The sequence below is a fragment of the Phaethon aethereus genome (assembly GCF_964289735.1).
Source record: "Phaethon aethereus genome assembly, chromosome: 17".
Classification (NCBI taxonomy): domain Eukaryota; kingdom Metazoa; phylum Chordata; class Aves; order Phaethontiformes; family Phaethontidae; genus Phaethon; species Phaethon aethereus.
Window position 1 is genome coordinate 14,757,891 of NC_138593.1, and position 22,732 is coordinate 14,780,622.

The following is a 22,732-nucleotide window of genomic DNA, read 5'->3' on the forward strand; positions in this document are numbered from 1 at the left end:
ATTGGTTTTTGCCTTGCATCTGGGAGTTTGATTATGTCATGAGGGTTGTGAAATGTCAGAGTTGGTGTAAGAAAAGGAAGGGGAGCATTTTGCTGGGGAGGAGTATGGGAGCAGTAGCCTTTCTGATGGCTCACCATGTTTCAGGGAATGTGAACATAGTCCATTTTAAAGCAAAAACACCTGAAGTGTCACATTAAAAAAAAAAGGCATTTTTGGAGTGTGCCACAATTTTACCAAGTGTTAGTGTTAGGTCATTTGAAATGATTAACTTACACTGGACTACCTTATGCAAGTGTGAAAGTCATTGATCACTGAACATCTCAAATCGCCTTCTATTCCTAGGTGAAAACAGTGAAGGTGGATGTGCATCTTACCCAAATGGCCTCCTTGACAGAGCAGCTTTTTCAATACAGTTTAAGAATTAACGGATTAAAACTGTAATCCATAATTGCATTGTGCAACGTGTGCAATAAAAGTGTCTCATTATAGGCCTTGATAACAGAGAACAGACTCTTCAGTGTCCTGCCTTGTTCCTAGCTGTGTAGCTGATCAGTGCTATTGCTCTGAGCCTCTGAGGGGGGGTGAGTTTCCTGTTATGGACACCTTATAATAACTTAACCTACTTAATGCTTTGAGAAATTTTTATTCATAGCAGGTACTTGGTATTTCAATAAAGTTGTCATATGACAAAAGCATTGAGTAGTGTTTTGTTAAAGAGGTTTTAAAAGCTTTGTGCCAGACAAAGTATGGTGAAAATGAGGTCAGCTTACATACTTGGGAGCTAATAGCTGTACCTGTGTGTATGTTGTCCTAAAGTAGTTCAATGGCAGGGAGAAAAATCTCATGGGAGTGTAACTGGAAACTCCAAAGGAGTCTTCAAAACAAATTTGCTTCTTGGTTCTTCCTGTTTTCAAAATTTTCTTTTTTTATTATTTGTAGCTCTTTTTAGTGTTGCATTGACTGTCAATAAGAGATCACGTGTAAGGGAGCCTGTCTTGATGGGTGTTGTGTAATGCCTCTTTCTAGTACTTATCCAGTTAACATAAGCGGCCAAGTTAAAGCCAAATGTTGCCGGAGGAGGGAAGGGGGGTGAATAGGTGTTTTGGGAGGACGAGTAAAACCTTTGAGACTTTGATTAACAGCCCCTTATCCCTAGTTGTTTGCCTTTCTTCTAGAAAGGAAGAAATAGGGGAGGGAGTGTGACTCATGGCAAATGAGCTGTGTGGACCTTAGTGGAAAATTGAGGAGCAATTTAGTATGAGGAGCAAATTACTCCCTCCTTGCTCTGTTCTGCCATTTAAAATGGAAACTTTTGCTGCCTGGTCAGTATTGCTCACTTGCTTTTTCTGTTCCATAACTTCAATCTAATATTGCCCTACTTTTCATGGCTCTTTGGTTACCTTTTGACTTAATACCCCCTCCCCACCATACTTGGTCAGTTTTCTAGCTTAGAACCTACACATGGCTACGGAGTTTCCACCAGCTCAGGCCCTGATCAGTGTTCTGTGTCCTGTTAGATTTCAGATATGACTACTAGATTCAGATCCCATCCTTGCAGATCTCTCCACAGTTCAGACTGATCTGTGTAGCTCATTGGTCCCTCTTGGTAGATGTTACTTGTCTGTTACGCACATAAAATCGAGGAATATGAAGTAATTGAAATAAAAAGAAAATAATAGAATAGGTTATTAATTTGAGCTTTAAACTTCCAGTGGTTCATCAAAAGATTTTCTGATGTGTAAATTGTATCCTGACTTATGTAAGAACAATTGCAGCATTTGGATCTCAGGGTTTTATCCAAATGAAAAAAGAATTCAAAGAAAAGAAAATCTGAAATCTTATAAGAAAAAGTGACATTTTCTTCAGATTTTGGTTTCCAGCTTGCTGTGGTCTTTGGACGTGGGTTGTTTTTCAGATCAGTGAAGGAAAATATTGATACATAATCTCTTGTTCAGAAACATTTGCCTAAAAAACTCTTAATTATTCCAATAAATAATACAATTATCCCACCTAAAGTTCCACTGGTTCTTTAAATCAGGTATGGAAAAATGGACCTTTCTTAATGCAAGATCAAATTTCTCTTTACTATCATTAGTTATTAGATAGCCCCAGTCTCAGAAGTGCTTCAACTGCCTTGCCTACTGCATTCTTCTGCCATTTCAAGCTTTGCTAACTGATTGAAATGTTTTTCATTTTAGCTTTGAGCTGTTGCTTCTGCATTTAATTTTTGAAGAGTGCAAGAAGCGATGTTTAACTAGTATGCAAAGATCATCAGCTTAAACTGCCTTAAACAGATTAAGGCCTCTTCTGAGTGGGAAGAAGAAGGAAACTCATATACCTACCTGTAAAGGGTTCCACAGGAAACTAAATCACCTACCATTAATGTGTGAGTCAGTGCAGTGACAGATGTTGACAAAACTTTTTTGGTGCTTTGAACTCTTGTAATTAACTTTATTCTTCACTCATAGAAGCACAGGTAGAATGGAAAATGGAATAAGACCTTCTCAAAGTGCTCTTACGTAGGACACTTCCCATCCATGTTAAGGGAGAGCGAGATACTCAGTATGGCTGATTTCTGCTTACTGTCATGTGTTTGAGTATTGACATGTACACTCCTTCATATTCAACTGCTTTCCAAACTGGAAATGATGCAGCTTCATCTAGGGAAGTGTATGATGGAGAAGACACCTGGCAGTGGAAACCAGAAAATATCTCCCTGAAGACCAGCATTCCTTCTCTGTATACATGTGTTAAAACTTTCTATTAAGTTTTCACCTTGCCCTGTCCCGCCTTGGGAGTGACTGTATTCAGGGTAGCAGTCCCAGTGCTCTCGTCCTCTCTGTGGTTTTTAGCTCAGCCACAAGCTAACTGCATCACCCCAAGTCAAGTGGTAGGTAGCTGATAGTAGCACTCTGTTCCTATTCCTTAGCACACTAAGAATAGGGTAAAAAAACAGTTCTGGAGGAAAGCAAGCTAAATGCCACTAGGAAGAACATAAAAAGGAAAGAGGAGAAGAACAATCTATAGCCAATATGTGAGCTAAAGCTGAGCAGAAAGTGACCAAACAAAAAAGTGATGAAATGGTAAGACTGTGATAATCTGATGCAAGAGAAGGTTCAGTCTTCTGCAGAGCTAGGTTATATGGGAGCAGTAATATTGCAAGGTTAGAAATGTAAACAGAAATAGAGAACTCTTAATCAGAAGCTGTACTTGCATAATATTAAGGTTGTGACATGGTGTGGAATAAGCAAAGCATATTTTGGCAAAGGGAGGAAAAACCACACCTTCAAAATAGTCAATTACCTGTATAAACTTTGGGTTTGTTTTTTATTTGTCTACATCTTTATAAGGATAGCTTTGTGGCTACAGAAAATTTGGATTTGTTTTTTTCCAAAGCTGCTATTCTCTTCCATCATTTCACTTTATGTTTATCAAATCATACCTCTTCTGTTCTTGCTAGATACAGCCTTTCAGCTAAGAAACTGAAGTGGCAACTCTCCAATCTCCTAATTAAACAAACATGTTTATTAGAACTTCTGAAGAGTGTTTTTTCTAGCTATTTACCCATGTTTTATTTCAATAAATGTCAAGAAAAACATTGTCACAGACTTACCGTATAATTTAAATTGGAGGTCATGGGTAGTCCAACACTCTGCTCCCTCCAGGACCAACTTAGATGTTGGGTTTGGAATATTGCCAGGGATGAAAGTTCTACAAAAGTTCTACAACTTGAAAACCATTATTCTGAATTTTCCCCCACAATTATACTATTACTTGAGTTTCACTATGACAGTATGATTGATCATCCCACTCCTCTACTTCTCCATAGCATTCTTCCAAGAAAAAACAATGGAGGCAAGACCAATGTGCCAGTTAAAGTGTTCACCTAATGCCCAAGTCAATGGTTGGAGAAGGATCCCGAGAAGATGTTTCAAAGCAAAAGCTTAGTTTCTGTTGCTGTTCACATTACCTTAAGTACAGGAGCCCTATGGCAGAATGACTTATGTGTTTAAAATTGCACAATGTTAATACGTCTTTCGGCACCTGTGCTTAAATAAAAACCTAAACCAAACGAGCTATGAGAATGTGACTGCCTAATAAGAAAGATGGTGCAAAGCCAATTCCTTTACTAGACACGTTTGACTTTGTAGGACTTACTGAAACAATGCTATTCCCTTTTCCATCTTCTACCCTTTGCTTTCCTAATGGTGCTGTTCTGTGTGGCTCAAACAGAAGAGCTAATACAAAGGAAATGTTGGGAGCACATGGAAGAGGAGGCTGTGTCACCCTCCTCAAGGGACAGCAAACTTAGATGTGCTTAGCTGTATTAATTAAACAGTTATACACCAGCACTTGGGATTGCTCCTCCCTTAAATAATTAGTGGTTTTGAGATGGTAGTAGAACTCACAGCGATGTTTGTTCTTACAGTCAGCTTTTTTTTATTTTGGCATAAGTTGTTGACTTAGGAAGTGATAACATTTGAGGTGCTTATCTGTGACTAGCAGCCTTGCAAGAGGAATGCTGATGAGCATGTCGTAGGGTGTTTTCTGAATACTGGCAGGAATGAAGTGGAATTATTAACGCTTATATTGGAACATTTTTCTCCTGTTTTTATACTTCCCTACAAAACTCCTGCGATTCAGTGGCTTCTTCCAAACCTCATTAAATTCAATAAAAAGCTTGTTGCACATTTTGTGAAGGTTGGTTTTTTTGGGGGACCTAAAACACACAAAACAAGTCTACCTCCTGCTACCCTAAATGTGTATCTTGCCTTTTTAAAAGCAATGATGTGGCCAGAAGACTGTCTCTGAAGAGTCGTTCTAGAGTTGCATAGTTTGCCTTCATAGCTTTTTTTGGTTTAACAAGCTTGCTGAGTATTCCCGTCAGAGGTGTCTTTGTGCAACCAGGCAGCTGTAAAGTTGAACTTGTTGTGTGATCAAGCTAGTACCTCAAAGTAAAATTGTGTTCTCTCTGCTTCATGTGCCATATTTAATTATCAACCCAGAAAGCTATTGGAATTGGCATTTGGCTCGTTGTTTGAGAGATTTTAAAATAAAGTTGACCTCTGTTGCAGGTAACCAAATGTTTCTTTTATAAACTATTTCATAAATAGTAATTCATGATTAGCTGAGGTTTTTACCAGCTGTGATCATTCATAGGATGCTTTCTGTTAAAGCAGAGCATCCTTGTGTCACGGGTTTTTTTAAATAACAGCTGAATGTAGATATGAGATTCCCCTAAAGTGTGTCCACCATGTGAAATGTTAAGATTTCTTTAGCTTGATGCATCTAAGTTTGTGCTTTTTAAACTATCTTTTTCTATGTCGCTTCTAAAATTATATATCCTTTTTTGTGTACTGAAAGGATTATTTTTTTCCCTGTCATAAGCCATAAGCTAGAGGACATAATAAATGCAAAACAGAGATCTTTTTATCAGTGGACCAGAATGTGAAAATTATCAATAGTCGTGGCACATCAGAGTAGAAGTAAACTATTTCTAGCAGCAGGATTGTATGTTTATGTGAGTTGGACTTTCCAGGCACATACATATGCAGTATAGTATTGGGATAGCTTCCAAGTTATTGTGAAGAGCAAATCTTCTGGTACACTGGATGCAAGGGAGTGGTATTCTGTCAGTCTGGCTGCTTGCATGCTTTAGGTTTTAGTCCGGAACTTTAATTTTAGATTTTGGGTATTTTAGTAGAGAACTTGGTATTTTAGTAGAGAACTTGGTGTCCCACATGACTCAAACTGTTGGAGGAGTTGTTCAGATGCTATAGAAGATGGCTGTGAATATCTACTGAAGTGACTGCGTAAGAATGGGGCAAATCAGATATTTTATCAATATAATACAGTTTTTGCAAATGTATATTTGCAACACAATACTTAAATAATTGTGTAGCTCTTGGAAAGTCAAAAAGCTAGGGCTTGGGAGGAATGGTATCATATGAGCATTGCTGTTTGCCTTGGCTTTTTTGCAGCTTTGTCCAAAAGTACTTATGCTATAACCAGTATTTAGGAGTCTTCATCTGCCTTTTTGGGAGCGAAAATGCTATTTTTAGCATAAAATTAAAGCACGTTTTAAAGATCAGTACAAAAACAGTTGGATCTTCTATAAAAGAGCTTTCCTGTAGCTTGTATTGATAAGCAATTTTAATTGAACTGCTTTGTGGCCACAATTTCTGAACTATTCCCTACCAGAAGAGAGGCCTTAACCAGCACATGTTGGAATCAAACCATTAAATTCCCTCTTTGGGCATATGAAGATCTCAATAGTTACAAATTACATAGCAGTTAGTACTTTTTACTTTCCCTCTTTAATTAAGACAATTAGCATAACAGTTGAGTTTCTTGCATAAGTTGCTGGCTATTTAATAAGGTTTTTTTTCAATTGAAGGTTTATGTTTGAAAGTATTGTCTTTTTATTTGCAGTTGCCAATGTGAGGTATCGGGAGGGTATCGTCTGAAACTTTCTGGGACAAAGACGACTGTTTTATCTCTCATTCTTTCGTAAGTTAATCCTGTTATTTTCATAAGATGAGCTATATTATGACGATGGGTTCTACAGTTATCATTGATTACTCTCTTAATTAAATAAAGCATTTTCCAAGATGTTAGACAGAAAATCTATATTTTACTGAATTGGAATTTGCAGCCTTTAATTGTAAGAAAAAGATGACTTCTGACTCTTGTACATAAAATCTTCAAAGGTGGTTCTTTGTCCTGCCCTTATTCCTGAGCAATGTGCAAATGTCCATATTGTTACCTGCTTCCCCAGTAAATACTTAGGAAAGCTGTTCAGTAACTTCTACATGTGGTGCCAGGAAAGAGGGGAAACCTTGCTGTCAGGGATTGAAATGTGGGAAACTAAGTGCTTACCCTTATCTCAGAATAATTTCCGTCCACCTGTGAAAGGGGAAGAAGTGTTTTCACTTTGTAACAAAAGCATCTTTTGCTAAAGCTGGATCACATTCTTGAGTATTTTGTGCTCAAACTTTCTAATGCTTCTTTGTCAAAATGTTTGGATTCCTATTTAAAACTTTTACATGGCAACTGTAACACTGTGTGTAAATAGCTATGTTTTGAGACTGAGGGTCAGCTCAGTTTGATTTTTGATACTAAAATAAATGGGATCCGGGATCTGGGCAGGGGAAGAAAGTAAAACACTTGGGTACTTGCTTTTTCCCTTTTTTCCTCCAGTTTTTCTTTTTCCATGCTATAGATCCAGCTACATTTAAATATATGTGAATTTAAATGATCCTCATTTATATAATCTTTTTTGTTTAGAATCACTGGCAAACAGATGGTTATTGCTAGGCTTAATTATGTACATAATTTAGACCAGAAGGCACATCTGAAACAAAAGGTAATTAAGATGTTCCCATACTGGTTGAACAGAGTCTGAGGTTACAACCTTTACTAATCATTTATCCTTTCAAGCAGAACATAAGGATGGAGAATTAACAAGACTAACCTCGTTTTTGATGTAATTTAATATATGTGAAACTACAGTTGAAAGGGCAGCAGAGTACGTTGATAACACAACCTTTTTTGGCCTCAATCCTGACAAAAAAAAAATATTATTCCTAACAATAAAAACCAGCTCCACTACACTATGCATAAGCTATCTGCTATTTGTATATGATCCTACTTATAAGTTGGAGCCTGAATTTTTGAAGGTACTTTTCACGAACCATTGGTCAGTTAGTATCTAAGCTGTATTTGAACACTTTGACTTCACTTCTGGGAAATGGTTTATTAATGTCAGGGAAGAGCTGATTATTTGCTGACTGCAGTTAAACAAAACAAGAATTCTGATTCTACTCTGCAATTAATCAAACCAAAATAGTATGGGTCAACTTGAGAACAGATTTCTTAAGCCAGTTCGTGCTAGTCTCACTTTGTATCAAGCTGTCTTCCAGAGTAGCAGGGTGTGTTCATTATCATGGGTAAAATTCAACGAAGTGGCTTGTCGGAGTTGACAGTATGAGGATACTTGTGTTCTTACTTCTAAGGCAGTGCTCTTAAAGGGAGAGTCAGAAATCCCTTACTAGGAGTCACACAATCACTGTGATCCTTTTTCATAGAATCACAGAATAGTTTGGGTGGGAAGGGACCTTTAAAGGCCATCTAGTCCAACCCCCCTGCAGTGAGCAGGGACATCTTCAACTAGACCAGCCTGTGCAGAGCCCTGGCCAACCTGACCATGAATGTTTCCAGGGATGGGGCACCTACCTCCTTTCTGGGCAACCTGGGCCAGGGTTTCACCACCCTCATTGTCAAAAATTTCCTCCTTAGTTCTAGTCTGAATCTGCCCGCTTTTAGTTTAAACCTTTACCCCTTGTCCTATCAAATTTTCTATTCACATGACTAACTGGGAAGAGTTTGCTAAGTGTATGGATGGAAGTGGATTTGAAAGCTTCGGTACAGAAAGAAATTGAGATTGAAAGTATGGTTCCAGAGTTAATTCACACAATCTCAGTATGGGTTGCTACTGAGAATATGGTGTGGTCCCTGTCCCTGGTCCCAGTGATGTATTTCCTTTCCCTTGTGCTCAATCCAGTGATCATGGGATCATGAAGGGGGTTGGATCAGCTTGTTGACATGATGGGAAATGAATTATTTCTTTCAGTCTATTCAGTCTATCCATCAGATCAGTGATCTTCATTCTAACAATTCAATGTTTCCTGCTATTTTTGCCAGTAATTTTTAAAAGTACTCTTGTGTTATGGCAGTTAAGTTGATGAAGCGTTTCACTAACACCTACAAGCAGTGTGAGCATGCAAACTGTTTGTTTTAGAACCAGTTTTATAAGTTCTTTTATTATTTGTCTTGGCAGCATCACAGTTTATATCTGATAATCGTCATTAAGACTGAAACTGCCGTAGTTGAGGTAGTTGGTTGCAGAAGGCAGTCGTACTAACAGCCTGCCTCCAGCAGCCTACGGGAGCGGTAGCTGAGAAGTCCTCCTCAAAAGTGTTCCTATAAATGTGCCCCAACTCTTCATTGCTCTTCTGCTGGCAGTAGACCTGATAGCTGAATGTGTAAGCTTATCATTATTTAAGGATGGAGAAGGAGATTTGTGTGAACCTTACAGTTTTTAAACCAGTCTTCTTTTGAACCAGTAACCTTTATTATATCAGGATATACTGCAAAGTTAATCCAGTCTGCACCTTTCGTGACAGATGACCTCTAAGAGGTTGATTGGACAAATAAGCCTGTTGCTTAGCCCGCCATCATTTTAAATTTGATTGAGCAGGAGGCTCATTTTTTTTAAATCTTGTAGATCAAGGAGAATGGTGCATCATGTAATCTGAAAAACATGCAGTGAGAACTAAAGGTTAGAAGTGGAAACTAGATGCATTTGAGACCTGCTGAACCCCTCCTTTTTTGGTATCTTCAAGTCAAGAGCAGACATGGTTTTGGAAGATAAGCGTACCCAAACACAACGTACGTAAAATACCAAGTCATGCTGGAATCAAATGCAACTCTTGTTTTGAACACAAGGGCTGGAATTTTATGGCCTGTGATATATTAAAGATCAAACCTGATGAGTTTATCGCCTTTTAGCTTTAATCATTGTGGTTCTTTGAATATTCTCATCTGTTACAGTATGGGTTACATATGAACTGTCTTTCTCCTCCTGCTTCTTTTGAAACAAAAATGTATAATTCTGCCTTTTTTAAACCAATATTAACAATAATACTATCTTCATCTTGCTGTTGGTAGATAGCACTTCTAGATTTGCTTTGTTTCTGATAACTTAAAAGAATGTTCCTACTCTCCGTTGCTCTTGCAGGCACAGACATTTGTGTGTTGTTTTTTTGTTTTCTCTTATCAGTTTCCAGAGCTGATAGATTGAGACTTCTGGCAAGTCTTAGAGCTTTTGTTTTTCTTGTTTAGATGCAAAATCCCATTTTTAAACACTTTTTGCATTAATTTTTAGTGAATTAGTGGCAGTTACAGCTCGATTCCGCTCATAATTTCCTCCTTTTATATATAATACACACATACATGTCCTTCTGCAAGCTGTGCACCTTTGAACTAACTTGCAAGCTGTTATATGCTGTTTCTCCCATACTCTGGGGACATAAAGACATTTTGTTGTGATGTTCCTATTTAAGAGAGGTTTTGGGGACAGTGTAATGCTTTCTTCTCATTGGTCGTTTTTAGACAGTGGGATGTTTTAGTTTCAGAATATGTGCATCTGCTGCTCCTTTTCCCTTTGTAAATATTCTGTACAACATACAGGATGTAGTTAGTGCTTCCTGCAGTGGTGGTGTGCTTGTGAGCTGATGGATTTGAAGTGGTTTTCTGTCAACCACAAACACTGATGATTTGAAATATATTTACAAGTAAGGTGACATATGAACTGAGAACTGACTGAACTTGACTGATACATTTTTGTTTGTATCTTTTCTGTGCTGTAGACTGCAAAACCCATAAAATACCTGAATGAATCCTTTTTTTTTAAAAGGGAAGAACCTACCTGAATTTTAAAAATTGAATATAAGATAAATCTCAAAGTCAAATTGTAACCCCTGTATTAGCTTCAATAATTAAGTTCCTAATAGGGTCAATTACATGAACTTCATAAGACTCTATACGCTTCAATATTTCCAGAAAATTTGCAGATGAGGAAAAGATCGGGGGATTGTTAGATAGAGAGCAAGTCACTAGTGTAGGGTGATCTGGAACTCTTGGAAAGGCTGGTTCAAGAAAATGGATGTTTTGATACATGCATGGCTGTAGAAAATGAGTCATACATATAAAATTCCTCATTTTATAGTTAGATTAATTCTAGTTCATATACCATAGTTGAAACAAGATTACTTCAGGAGGATCTGACAACCTCTGTTACATTACAGATCAGACTAAATGATCACGATGATCCCTTTGGTTTTATAACTGATGTATTTGGGAACCGGGATCTGCAAATGACTTGGGAGAAAATTCATGGTGACTTAGATGAACATGTTTTAATTTAAATTATATAAACAGTGGTCTAATTGCTGCATTCAGATGGGTATTGTCCCAGCAGTACATTCAAAGATTATTTTTCAGAATGAACAGAAGGAGCCAGACACATTTTGAAACAATTTTGTCTCTCAGGAGAGTTAGTTTATATGGATTTCATCTTTTCATAATTAGTTTGCTTGCAGTTTTCTAACAGCTGAATTCTCAGTCTTTAAAAGTTACTTGGTATTTATTTGCTGAAAGAAAATTAATTTAACTTCCTTGCTATACTTTTCTGCTTTTTTAGATTTTAGTAATAAGTGAAGAAGAGCCTCAAAGTATTGTGAGTAAAGACGAGGATTTCTCCTCCTATCCAAGGGCCTGTCATGGTAAGCAGAAGGGGTTTGTAGGGTCTGTTACAAAGAGTAGGCTAACATCTGAAAAACATTAGAGAATTAATGTTTACATGTGGGGTTGTTGAATTTTAAGTGTAGTGCTAGACTAGGCTAACGCTCTTTTCTCACTACTCTTTCAAGTCTTTCTCTCTTTTTATGACTTTAGAGACAGGAAGTGTGTTTCTAATATATTTAATTGTTTGAGTGTTTGTCTTTGAAAGTTTAGTAAGTTACTGCTACCTGAATTCCCTAAACACTTCATCCAGTTTGAGCTTTTCATTAGTCATTGGTAGCTTGCTGTGTGGTGAAGAAGGCAGCAAGTGACAGTGCTGAAGCTAACTGTTACACCTTGTTTCTCAGGATGAAGAGACTCAGCACAGCCTTGAATGCATCCAGGCTAATCAGATTTTTCCTAGGAAGCAGCTGATCCGAGAGGATGAGAACCTTCAGGTAATTGCCACGCTGCTCCTTCCCAGTTAAGATAACAATATCTCTAGTTGACCCATGTATTCTTTGGCCTCTCCTATAGAATTTTCATTTGCAATTGAGCACAGTAATAGGGGAAACAGATTTTCTTTTTAAATACTCGGGTACTGTTGGTAGGACAGAGAACTTCTGCATTATATTACAAGAGATTCCTTAGCATGTCTGGAAAATATAGCCATTACTTGTGTAGTAATTTCAAGTGCTAGGTTTAATTCCATAGTTTAGAACTTTGGGTTTTTGTTAAAAATAACACTAAGCTAGCTAAATACTACCATTACTACTTGTTTACCGAGAAGCCAAGGGTCTTATGTTGCACAAAATGGATATTTTTTTGTAATTTTCCAAAGTTCCTTTTGAAATCAGTTTAGTTCAAATGATTTATCCATGTAGACACTCTCTATCAACTGAACAGTTTGTTTCATTTTAATGGAAAATATTCTTAATTGATTTAAGCTAAAATGGTGTAAAACCAGATTATTTTCAAGCTGAGCATTTACACTTCTCATGCAGCTCAGGTAAATTGGGCTTTAGTCACATTTTTAATTAAACAGTTGCAATTATGCGCAATGTAGAATGACTGCAGGTTTTCTAACTTTATAAAACAGCAGCATGTTGTGCATTTTTGTATTTGCAGTGAGAAATATGAAGCAAAAAGTATGATTTGTTCACGTGACTTCAGCTGCATAGCTTTTATCTATCCAGTCTAAGCTGATTACCCAAGCTTGCTTAATGAATATTGGGGGCCAGTAGCATAGACTATTCATCTTATATGGTTTGCCTACTTTAGGATGAATTTAATAATGTTATGGAAATGCCACTCTCCATTGAGTAAGGGACCAAGAGCATAAATCAAGGGGTTGGTCAGACTGCTTGCCAAAATGAGGGTATTTTGCTCAGATTTTTCATAGAATTTCATTGCTTTCCCTGACCAAACACTTACTACTTGGGGAAAATTAAGAGAAAATGAGGAATCATTTTTTAAAAAGCCTGCAACTAACCTCTGAACTAACCTTACCCAAGACTTTCCTTCTTAGCAGTAATAGCTAGGCTGATATCTCAGGAGTGTTTCATCTTGATTTTGATGTGTGCTTGACTGCTTACAGGAGGTACATATTTTTGTTAAATGGTTTCTGAGAGATTTTTCTTCCTGTTCTGAAGGTTCCATTCATTGAACTTCATGGTGAGAGTACGGAGTATGTAGGACGAGCGGAGGATGCCATCATTGCACTTTCTAATTACAGGCTTCACATCAAATTCAAGGAGTCTGTTGTGAATGTAAGTGTTATTTGTACTACTATGGTAACACAGGTATTCTGAACTCAATCCACATAAGAGTTTAGGGTAAAAGTACACTGATCCTGCCTTTTAAGGTTAGTGGTAATGAAATCTTTTGTGATGTTCCAATCGCATTTTTCAGGAGAACAGATATGTATTTCGGCATCAAAAGATGACTCAGCACCTCTGAAAATCAGGCTTCGTAAGTTCACATCACTGAACTTTATGTTCTCTTTACAGCTGGCTATGTCAGCTATTTGCTCTCCCTAGGCTCTGTATATACTCAGTAGAGAAATAAAAGGTCTTCCAAAGGGCTGTTTCGAGCACCTAAGCTAGATTCATGCCTTGCTTGGAGCTTCAAAAGTAGGTCCAGCTACTGAAGTTACATGCCTGAAGTTGGATGGTATAAGTACTCTCACAGATGTAAGAGATCTGTGAATTGGACCTCATCTTCAGATGCCCACGTGTTTCTTTGAAGAGCTTTACTCTTAAGTATCCATTCTTAAAAATTATTACAGGTCCAGCTACTCGTGTTCATTAGACATAAACTAAAGGGGCATTGTATTGTCCTTCGCAGTAGTATAATGCTGACATAACTAGTCTTACTAGTGGCACAGAAGTATTTTTGTGAATATCTGTAATAAAACCAGTAAAATAAAATCCAAATAATAAAAGCATTTCTTTTCTCCTGATGATGTTTTTTTACCAATCTCCTTATTTCAAGACAAGTTCTGACCCTGGCTAGCTGTTCACAATTGCCATGTCAGTCACAAATCCTGAACTATGCAGTGGTGAGTTAAGTGTAAAACACAAACTACAGGGAAACAAAATGTAAGCATTGACAAGTGTCCAACACATACATGACTGAGGCACATGTGACAGTGGTCTGGAACATCAGCGATATCTCCTGTGCACCTAAACTGATTTGATTTTTGATGCCATCTAAACCTTTAAATTTAATTTTTTCATTGTTCTGTTCCAGAACGGAATTATTAACTCTAAAACTGTTGTTTACTAACTGAAACTCAATCTTTGCTGCTTTGTTGTCTGTGGCTATATTATCTACAGACTTTGAAATGTGGCTGTGTCATGGTTATCACGAATCACTTTTAAGTGCTATTTTAGTTCATGAGTTGTCGATGTAGTAGGCTGAATAGGCATGCCTGCTAGGCTGGTGAGCATCTGTGTGCAGCATTAAAGTGCTAAAATTCAAGACTATGTGGGGTTATTCAGCAAATAAAGATATTATTTCTAAACTTGGCAATTACTCAAAATGATGGCAAAAAACTTACCATGACAAAAATTGCATTGGAAATTTAAGGGCTATTATCTTCCACTGACCATACAAAGGAGATGATACAAGTATGTACATACGCAGAGGTAGTGTAACTTTTCACTTCTCTTACTCTGTAGTGAATCCTGAAGTGTAACTTGAGACTTAAGTTAAGCTGTAAGTGCCACTGTGTATTGGAATGGTAGCCAAGGGTCAGCTAGGTGCTGGGATGCCTCAAGTGCGGTCCAGCCAGATGCATCTCTATGTGCTTTGGCAACAGAGAGAAGATGCATTACAACACACGTGTTCTGTAGGATTCTTTTGCTGCTTTGTGGTACAAACATGAATTCTAGGGCTGAATTCTGCCAAGGGGCCTGCTACAATAAATCTATAATCTAACAGTAAGGAATACAATATACTTTCTTAATTCAGAGTCTGAATGCTGTGTGAAATTGGCAACTAGAATTGACAAGCAAAGGACTGAACATTTAAAAACAAGGAACTGAGGCGTGAGAAACAAGAGTAGCCCTAGAAATGAAGAGTTTGTCCTGAGGAATGCCAGGAAATGATAGAGAAGCCACTAATGCATGTACTGCACTTACTGTCATATCTGTCCTTAGGATAATTTGGGGTATTAATTTTTAAGAATTTTCAATTTAACGTTTTTGAGCAGTAAAAAGAATTGATGTTTTCTTAAATAATAATATTTTTTTGTGTTCAGGAAAAAGTCTATAAAAAGTTTGTCAGTATTATGATGATTTTGCTTCCCTGACTTTCATATCCAGTATTCTGCCCTCTCGCTATCTGATATCTCCCAGGTTGTTAATGCTGCTTCATATGTCATCATTAACCAGAATGATTCAATTAGTGTATGTGGTAGAGCAGAACGTAGATTATTCTGTAACCATATATGTCCATCACTGATAACATAGTATGAACTCTACTGGAATCTAAAGCAGACAGGATTTGGAATAGCTTTAAGGATAAAACATACTTGCAATAATTAGGAACCATTTTCAAATTGTTAAATTTAGGAGTAATAATCACTTTGGCTATTGTTGATCAAAATTATTGATCAGATGGTGATTTTCTAAATTAAATCTTCACAGAGTAAGTTTTGATGGAGTTCACCTTGATTCTTTCCTGCTGTTTTTATATCACTAGAGCTGTTCAGAAAAAAAACTAAGACGACCATTTAAAAAAAGTAAAAATACTTACTAATGTTAGGAGTTGGGGGGGAGGTATTTGAGTGATTTTTCATAAGAGCTACTATCCTAAGTCCAACCACACTAACAACCTGGTGACTTCAGTGGAGAGATGTACTTCTGTGTAAGGAAGAGGATTCTTAGCAACTATCTATATTATAGTATTTGTAAAACTAATTGATTCCCCATGTCTGAATGTGCAGCTGTTCTATACAGGCATTTCCTCCTGAAGTACGTGGGATTTTCTCATGGTAGAAATGGTCCTCCAGAGAAAGCAGTATGCATGTCAACTGCCTGCCCCTTAAAGGCAATTGCATGAAGGAAATGGAATCCAGTTAAAAATTGATTCCTGAACTTTGGGGTTTTTTACCTCACTGTTCTCTTTTTTGTTTACAATTCAATAGACTGGCTGTCAAAGTGATTCTTGTGAAACCTCAGTAAGCAGCACAATGCTGCTAGATCACTTGCTGCACCTGGGCTTGAAAATAAATACATTTAAAAGTTTATCATGCTCACTTGCAACACTGTAGAAAACAGCTGTATGCATAAGTCTTTTCCATGGATAATTTCCTAGATCACAGTAGTAATAGCAACATGGTATTTTAAATGCAAACCCAAAAGATCCAGTAGACCATGCATAAATTGGAGGGATTATGACATTCAAAAGTGTTGACTTACATTTATCCGTGGGATAAAAATGCAGACTCAACAGCGATCTCGGTGCACATGGGAAGTTTGGTTCCCAGGCCAATCTCTATTGATTGGCTTTCCTTAAGAAAATTGCAAACTTTGCAGCTGGTCAGTGTTTCTGTCTAATCATTTTTCTCCCTGTAAGCTAATTGCATTTATCGGAGAATTAAAATGGTAGTGTAGTTTATGAAACGAGGGACTTGTAGCTTCTTTCAAATAGTAGATTTTGGATACAGTAAAAAAAAGTAATGCTGGCAAGATGAGGGAGACATACATACTTGGTAATTGAGTTTTAGTGTGAGCTTTCCTTTGCTTGGCCTTTAATGGAAAAACGGTTGGTTTGGTATCTTCCTTATATATGTAGCACAGTTGTGGTTCATCTGTGCTGAACAGTAGCTTAGTCCTTGTTTCGTTCTCAGGTCCTGATGCTCAACTTGTTCATGTTGCATGCATGTTAATTGTGGAAGCAGAGGGGGATTAAATGATTGCCTTCAAGACAAAACCTAAGTGTAATTAGTTGTAATGAAAACCAAAATTTGTTTCAGGTACTCCTGAACAAGATTGCACCGGGGGGGGGTTTGACTCCTTCCACCTAGGAGAGTCCTTGAAGACCTTCTGAGCTGCCCTTGCATCCTCAGTTCCTCTGTATGTCATATTATACCACGCTTCAGGACATATAGCACGTAGCCTTGGCGTCGTGCTGTTTAAAGTAACCAGTCTGTAACATAACCCTGACATTATCTCAGGCTCTGAACCGGGAAAACAAGAAGAAAGAACTAATTACAGCCCATGGTCCCTGGGTGCCACATGGTTTCCAGGAGAGACTCGGGCCAAGTAGTATATAGGGTAGACCATATAGCATAGTCACTCGTGAAGGGGCTGGCTTATAGCAGCCTGGCCATGGTCGACTGCGTACCACTTGGTGTTGTGGTCAAGGATCGAGCCCTGGGGTGGGTTGTTTCAGCAGCATAAACATAACTTGTGCTTTTTCTAACTACAGAGGTATTTTTCTCTAAATATATCTTGTACTGCTGTTAGATAACAGTTCCAGTAATTAAAATAATTTCAAAGAAGGAAAAGTTTGAGTTGTAGAATGTTGCTATTGCTTAAAATGAGATAATTTTAAAGAGACAATCAAGAGACAGATACTGTAAGAGCACGATGCTCTAGTATGCTCTCTAATGCGGTATGATTGGCCTTGGATAAGAATGCATGTTTATTCTTACAAAAGCAAAAATGATTGCTTCTCTACTGCTTTATTTCGATAGCCACTATTATATGGCAAATAGAATTGATGGCTCTTTCAAGAGCAAGCTCACTGCACTGGGTGTCTGACTTGCTGCATGCATCAGTTTGAAAAATGTAACAATGAAAACGGAAGGCTATCAGTGGGAAAGAATAGGGAATGAAGGCAGATAATTTTCCAGAGTTTTACTGGGAGAAGAATAATGGACAGGAAGGAGATTGAAAATGCAAGAAGATCAGAGGACAGGTTTTTATGACCGGAAAAGAAAATTAAAAAGATTGATGTGAAGGTTGCCCTGAAGAAAAACCAGCAGATTCTAAGGAAATAGATGGTGAGCTGCATGTAGACTGTCAAGAGAAAAAAGAATGGCTGTTGAGCAGGGGGCAAACTGAAAGGGCATAGAACAAAGAGTGACTTTGAAAAAAAGAAATTAAAAGTAATGCAGGAGTAGAAGGATACTTAGTATGTCATTAGAGTGCAGACAGGAGGAAGAGGTGCTAGAACCAGACTGCTAGGAGGAGGGAGCAAGATGAAGAACTGCTTAAATGAAGATGGACATGGAGAAAAATGCAATAAAAGAGGGCTTGGGGAAAAAAAAAAGAAATAATGATATTAACAGACAAAGCAGCATTTGACTAAAAAAAGCAAGTCTTCTGGAGTCTTAACTCATTCAGTTAGGGAAAGGTACCTTACTTTCCATGTTGGTGCTGTGTAAGTCAATGGTATATTTAAATAATTTATTGGGTGTGTCCGAGGTCTGTTCCAGTTCCTTAATCTTTTTGTCGTATTAGACAAAACTATCACAACAATTTATCTACCTTGCAGGCTAGAATCAAGTAGGAGAAGACGTGGAAGAAATTAGCAGTTAAAATAAAAGATTAACTGTACCAACAGTACATCTGATGTTATGTGTAATGCGTTTAAATATTCTGTTACATTGGTATCTAAGCCTGTCAGCATCTTCACTGTTCTTACTCTCTGCAGGTGACTCTGCAGTCCACTTGAGCTTAAGGATGGTGAATAAAGACGGGGCTTCTCACAGCAGGGAATCCTCGCTTCATGTGCCCCTTCATATTGCTAGTTATGTAATTATAGTAGACTGTCACAGGTCTTAAATATACTAAAATATTACAGGTCTGAAATAACACTGAAAACATGGACCAAAATTCAAGTTCCAGCTTTATTTGAATACCCCAACTGCAGGGCTGTTGAGTCAGACACCATCTTGTCTAGTCTCCTTGTGCATGAATTTTCTGTCCATTGATGGCCCAGTTACAACAAATGGAATAAAGAAGGGAATAAAGAAGGACTTACCTGTACCAGTCTTCCTGACCATGGGAGGTGAGGGTTAGTGCTCTCCAGCTATGAGAGTCCAGCACTGCTGCTTTGTTGTGGTCTGACAACGGCAAGGATAAAGGTTGAGCATTAAGACAATACCTGCCGGTTGTATTTGGGGGATTGTGAGCTCTGGGCAATGATTTGAGCTTTTGCATTCAGAAGAGGACTCTGGACTCCCAGCTTTAGATTTGGCAGGGACACAAGAGGTGGAGCTGTGAGCTGTGTGCCTGCCTTCCCAAGAGACATGAGAGTTTTGGTCACTCTCCTGGGCACAGCATTTACCATTGGCTTTCTGTAGGCATCTTCATGCTCAGAGTACGTTTTCTTGTGGCTTGTATTTGAGACATCTCTTTCCCTTGCCTACTGTTTTTAGTTCCATTTTCTTTTTCCATTCCACTGAAATCAGGTACTTTTTAAGCTGTGGTGCCTGAGTAGAAGCTGTCTTGATTCCTCACCCCAGATCCTTGATTGGAGGTGACCTTCAAGGGCTTGCCCAGAGTCATGTGGAAAGACAGTGGCAGAGCAGGATCTTACAGCCACATCTTGTAAACCCCAAGCCAGAACTTAAGCTGCTGGATCATTCTCCTCTGATGGCAAAGCAGATAACAGAGTATTTGAATGTTTCTCTGGTAGCCTTTGTACTGAAGGGTCTTGATGGCAGAGGTTTTGTTGCCTTGTGTAATGTTCAGTAGAACCTAATAAATAGTTCGAACAGTTTTACACTTCAGGTTTATTATTGGTATTAGCTAAATTCTCTGTGTTTGGAACTTAGACAGTTATGTATGAGTTGAATAATAACTTTTACTTAAGTCTCAGGTAAGGGTACAAAAATATTAATGAAAACTGGTATTTTTGTCTTGTGGTTTGTCTGTAAAGGTACTGGCATGCACTTACACATTTTGCCTGATCAAGCTTCTGCTAGTTACGTGTTCCACAAAACATAAATGCATATAACTGCACCTTTAAAAATGAATGATTCAGCATTATTACTCTAAATATGACTGCTTTGATCATGAGTGTTGATCTAAACAGACCAATTGTGTCTTTGGAGAGGAAATATGGAATATTTCCATATAACAAGCATCTAGACTGCAGCAGTCTGTTAAGGGGGATCTTGCTTAGCAGTTAATTTTTTACACTGACAGCTAAAATTACATTCCCAAGATCCCTAAATGTAGACCTATAAGAGAAAGACTCTTCCATGAGAGAGGAGCTTGTGGGTTTCTGCTGCTTTTGCTGCCTTCACATTTGTCACCAGTGCTGCAGTCTTCTCAGCTGTTTTCATGTGACCCCTTAAGGTTTTTGGACTATACAGCAATGGAGCTGAAACTACTGATATATGGTACCATACTTCAGAGCTGTTGAAGTGGTTATACTTCTTTTTCTTCATTTTTCTCTCCCTCTTTTCAGGCTCCACGTAGTTCTATAATAAATCCTTGTGAGATATGCAAAGAAATTAGTGTTAGTCTGTTTGAAATAAAATTTTATTATCTTTTTAATTGCAGGTTCCATTGCAGCTTATAGAAAGTGTTGAGTGCCGTGATATATTTCAACTTCATTTGACTTGCAAAGACTGCAAGGTTATAAGGTACGAACAGGCTGAATGTGAATGGGGGGTAACTGCTTTCCACATGCTCTGGACAGCTGTGATGTTTTAAGGAAATGTATTTTCTTACTTAGTGGACTTGTTTTCCCTCAAAAGATTTTCTTTAGTCTGATTTTGTGTATGATAGTTGGGCATTCTAGTAAAGAGGATGGGAGCAAAGACGGTCTGCATTTTTGCTTGCTGTGATACAGTATAGCAGCAAACCTTGGTCTGGGCTGAAGTGGCTGACCTTGATTTTATTCTGAAATTCATAGCTCACTCTTTCCCCTGCCTTACAGTTATAATGTATTGCTTCAGTTAGTTATAGAATCACTAGGTTGGAAAGGACCTTTAAGATCATCAAGTCCAACCATTAATCCAGAACCACCATGTCCCCTAAACCATGTCCTGAAGCGCCACATCCACACGTTTTTTGAACACTTCCAGGGATGGCGACTCCACCACCTCCCTGGGCAGCCTGTTCCAATGCCTGACCAGGATACAGAACTAGATAAAACCACTGCAACATACACTTCTCGGAAATATGTTTAATCAAGATTTGGCATTTGGAGGGTTGACGTATGGGCTTGTGCAGTTCTGCATGAAACCTTCAGTCTGGACAGCGTCAGCCACCCTGCATTTTTAAGAGCTGTGAGGGTACAGTTGCTATCCTTAAGACATAGTAGCCTATTGGAAAAGAAAGGGAGGGAGTAAGGGTAAAGCCAGGTCTGCAATCCCCTCTGTAACCCAGTAAAGCAGATAGCATCATGTGGAAGGGAGTATTTATGTCTGTCCTACAGCAGACTTTAGAGTCTGCCCCACGAGTCTCTGAGCTACTGTGCCTGAGCTACAGCTATTTCCTACTTTTCTGCTGCAGAAATTAATTTTGATCCATAAACTTTAATTAACAAGAAAGGAACATTTCTTTTTGATTAAATGTTTGCTGGCAGTACCTTTTGTATAATGAAATGAGCCCCAGTCATATCTGAGCACTCAGAATGTTTAACAGGCCAGCTGCTTCCTGAAATGCCGTATTTTGATGAGGACTGATTTTACTTTAGAAGTAATATTTAGTTTAATTTGAATTATTTAACTTCCTCTTGTAGCTCTTGACATTTAAAAAAGTCACCCTTCCTCTCTACATTAATTTGTTATTTCTCTTCTAATTGTAGAATGAATACAAGTTATTTGTATTTATGCCCTTCCTTATGAATTTCCCTTCAAAATTGCATCTCTGAGAATCAGTCGTTAGTGACACTGGCTGTTGGAAGATTGTGAAGCATGGGGCTGAGATACCAGATTTAGAACATGTTCATGTACTTTTCATGAGCGAAGTAGTTTGTCTTTTGAATAACAGGGCTCAAGTGAAGATAGTACTTGTTATTTGCAACACTACCTTTAAAAGAATTTAGAAGGAAAATGGGGTCTTCAGGGTGAGATGTATCTTGTCTGACTATGGATATTTAATAGAGAATTACCCAGTCTAAGCTAGTAGTCTCGGCTTGCTTTATAGTCAATGATGGGAAATAAACACCTCCAGGGTGCAGTTCCTCACAGCTATTTAGACACGTTTCATGAGTTGGACATGTCTTTTTCCTTCCACTGAGTGATTTTTAGATATTTGCAGGTAAGGGTAATAAATCCTGCCCTTAGAGAATACAGATGCTATCATTAACTATGAATGCAGTAGAACACAGACTGAGCTGAATGTAAATACTTGATGAATATTTCATAACTAATAAAATCTTGAAGAAATCTGTCAGAGCAAAATAAATCACTGATTTTATCTCTACCCTTCTATTTTAAAGGGTCCAGGAATCCTCTTTGAAAAGACAAGCTAATGTAATTTTAATGTACTGCTTTGAAGATTATTTCTCCTGTGCAGGGAATATTCTCACTAGCTGTTGTTAGTCTGTACTGTTAGGCAAAGCTCAGTTTCAAAAACATTATGCTTCCCACCAAGGCCAGAAAGAGAATCTTAGCATATAAGATAGGGGAATAATGTAGGATTTCAGATACTGGAGTTTGTCCTCATTATTCTCAAGTATATTAAACAAATGGATATTTCTCCTATGTCTGATGAAAAACGCATTCTTGTTTACGGGAGTACACTGCATAGATTATAATGCATGTGATGGTTTTGTGAGTTTGCATCTGAGGGCACCAGTCAGCAAGCTGCTGTAACGCATTCCTGTCTTTGGCCGTGTGAAAGCTGCAGGCTGAACTCAGTGGTACTGTCCTTGGGTTTTAGTAAACACAGGCATAAGTGTCTCCCTCATTCAT

General features: G+C 38.0%; 1 protein-coding gene across 1 annotated transcript in view; it reads left to right on the forward strand.

Annotated features, from left to right (window-relative positions):
* The window catches only part of MTMR3 (myotubularin related protein 3), a gene marked incomplete at both ends in the record, with an annotated part of 80,445 nt that overhangs the window by 26,037 nt on the left and 31,676 nt on the right, over window positions 1-22,732 (forward strand). The window contains 6 exon segments of the mRNA XM_082007759.1: window positions 11,264-11,332; window positions 11,334-11,345; window positions 11,712-11,801; window positions 12,996-13,112; window positions 15,995-16,027; window positions 20,370-20,452. Of these exon segments, the coding sequence (XP_081863885.1) occupies window positions 11,264-11,332; window positions 11,334-11,345; window positions 11,712-11,801; window positions 12,996-13,112; window positions 15,995-16,027; window positions 20,370-20,452 (404 nt within the window).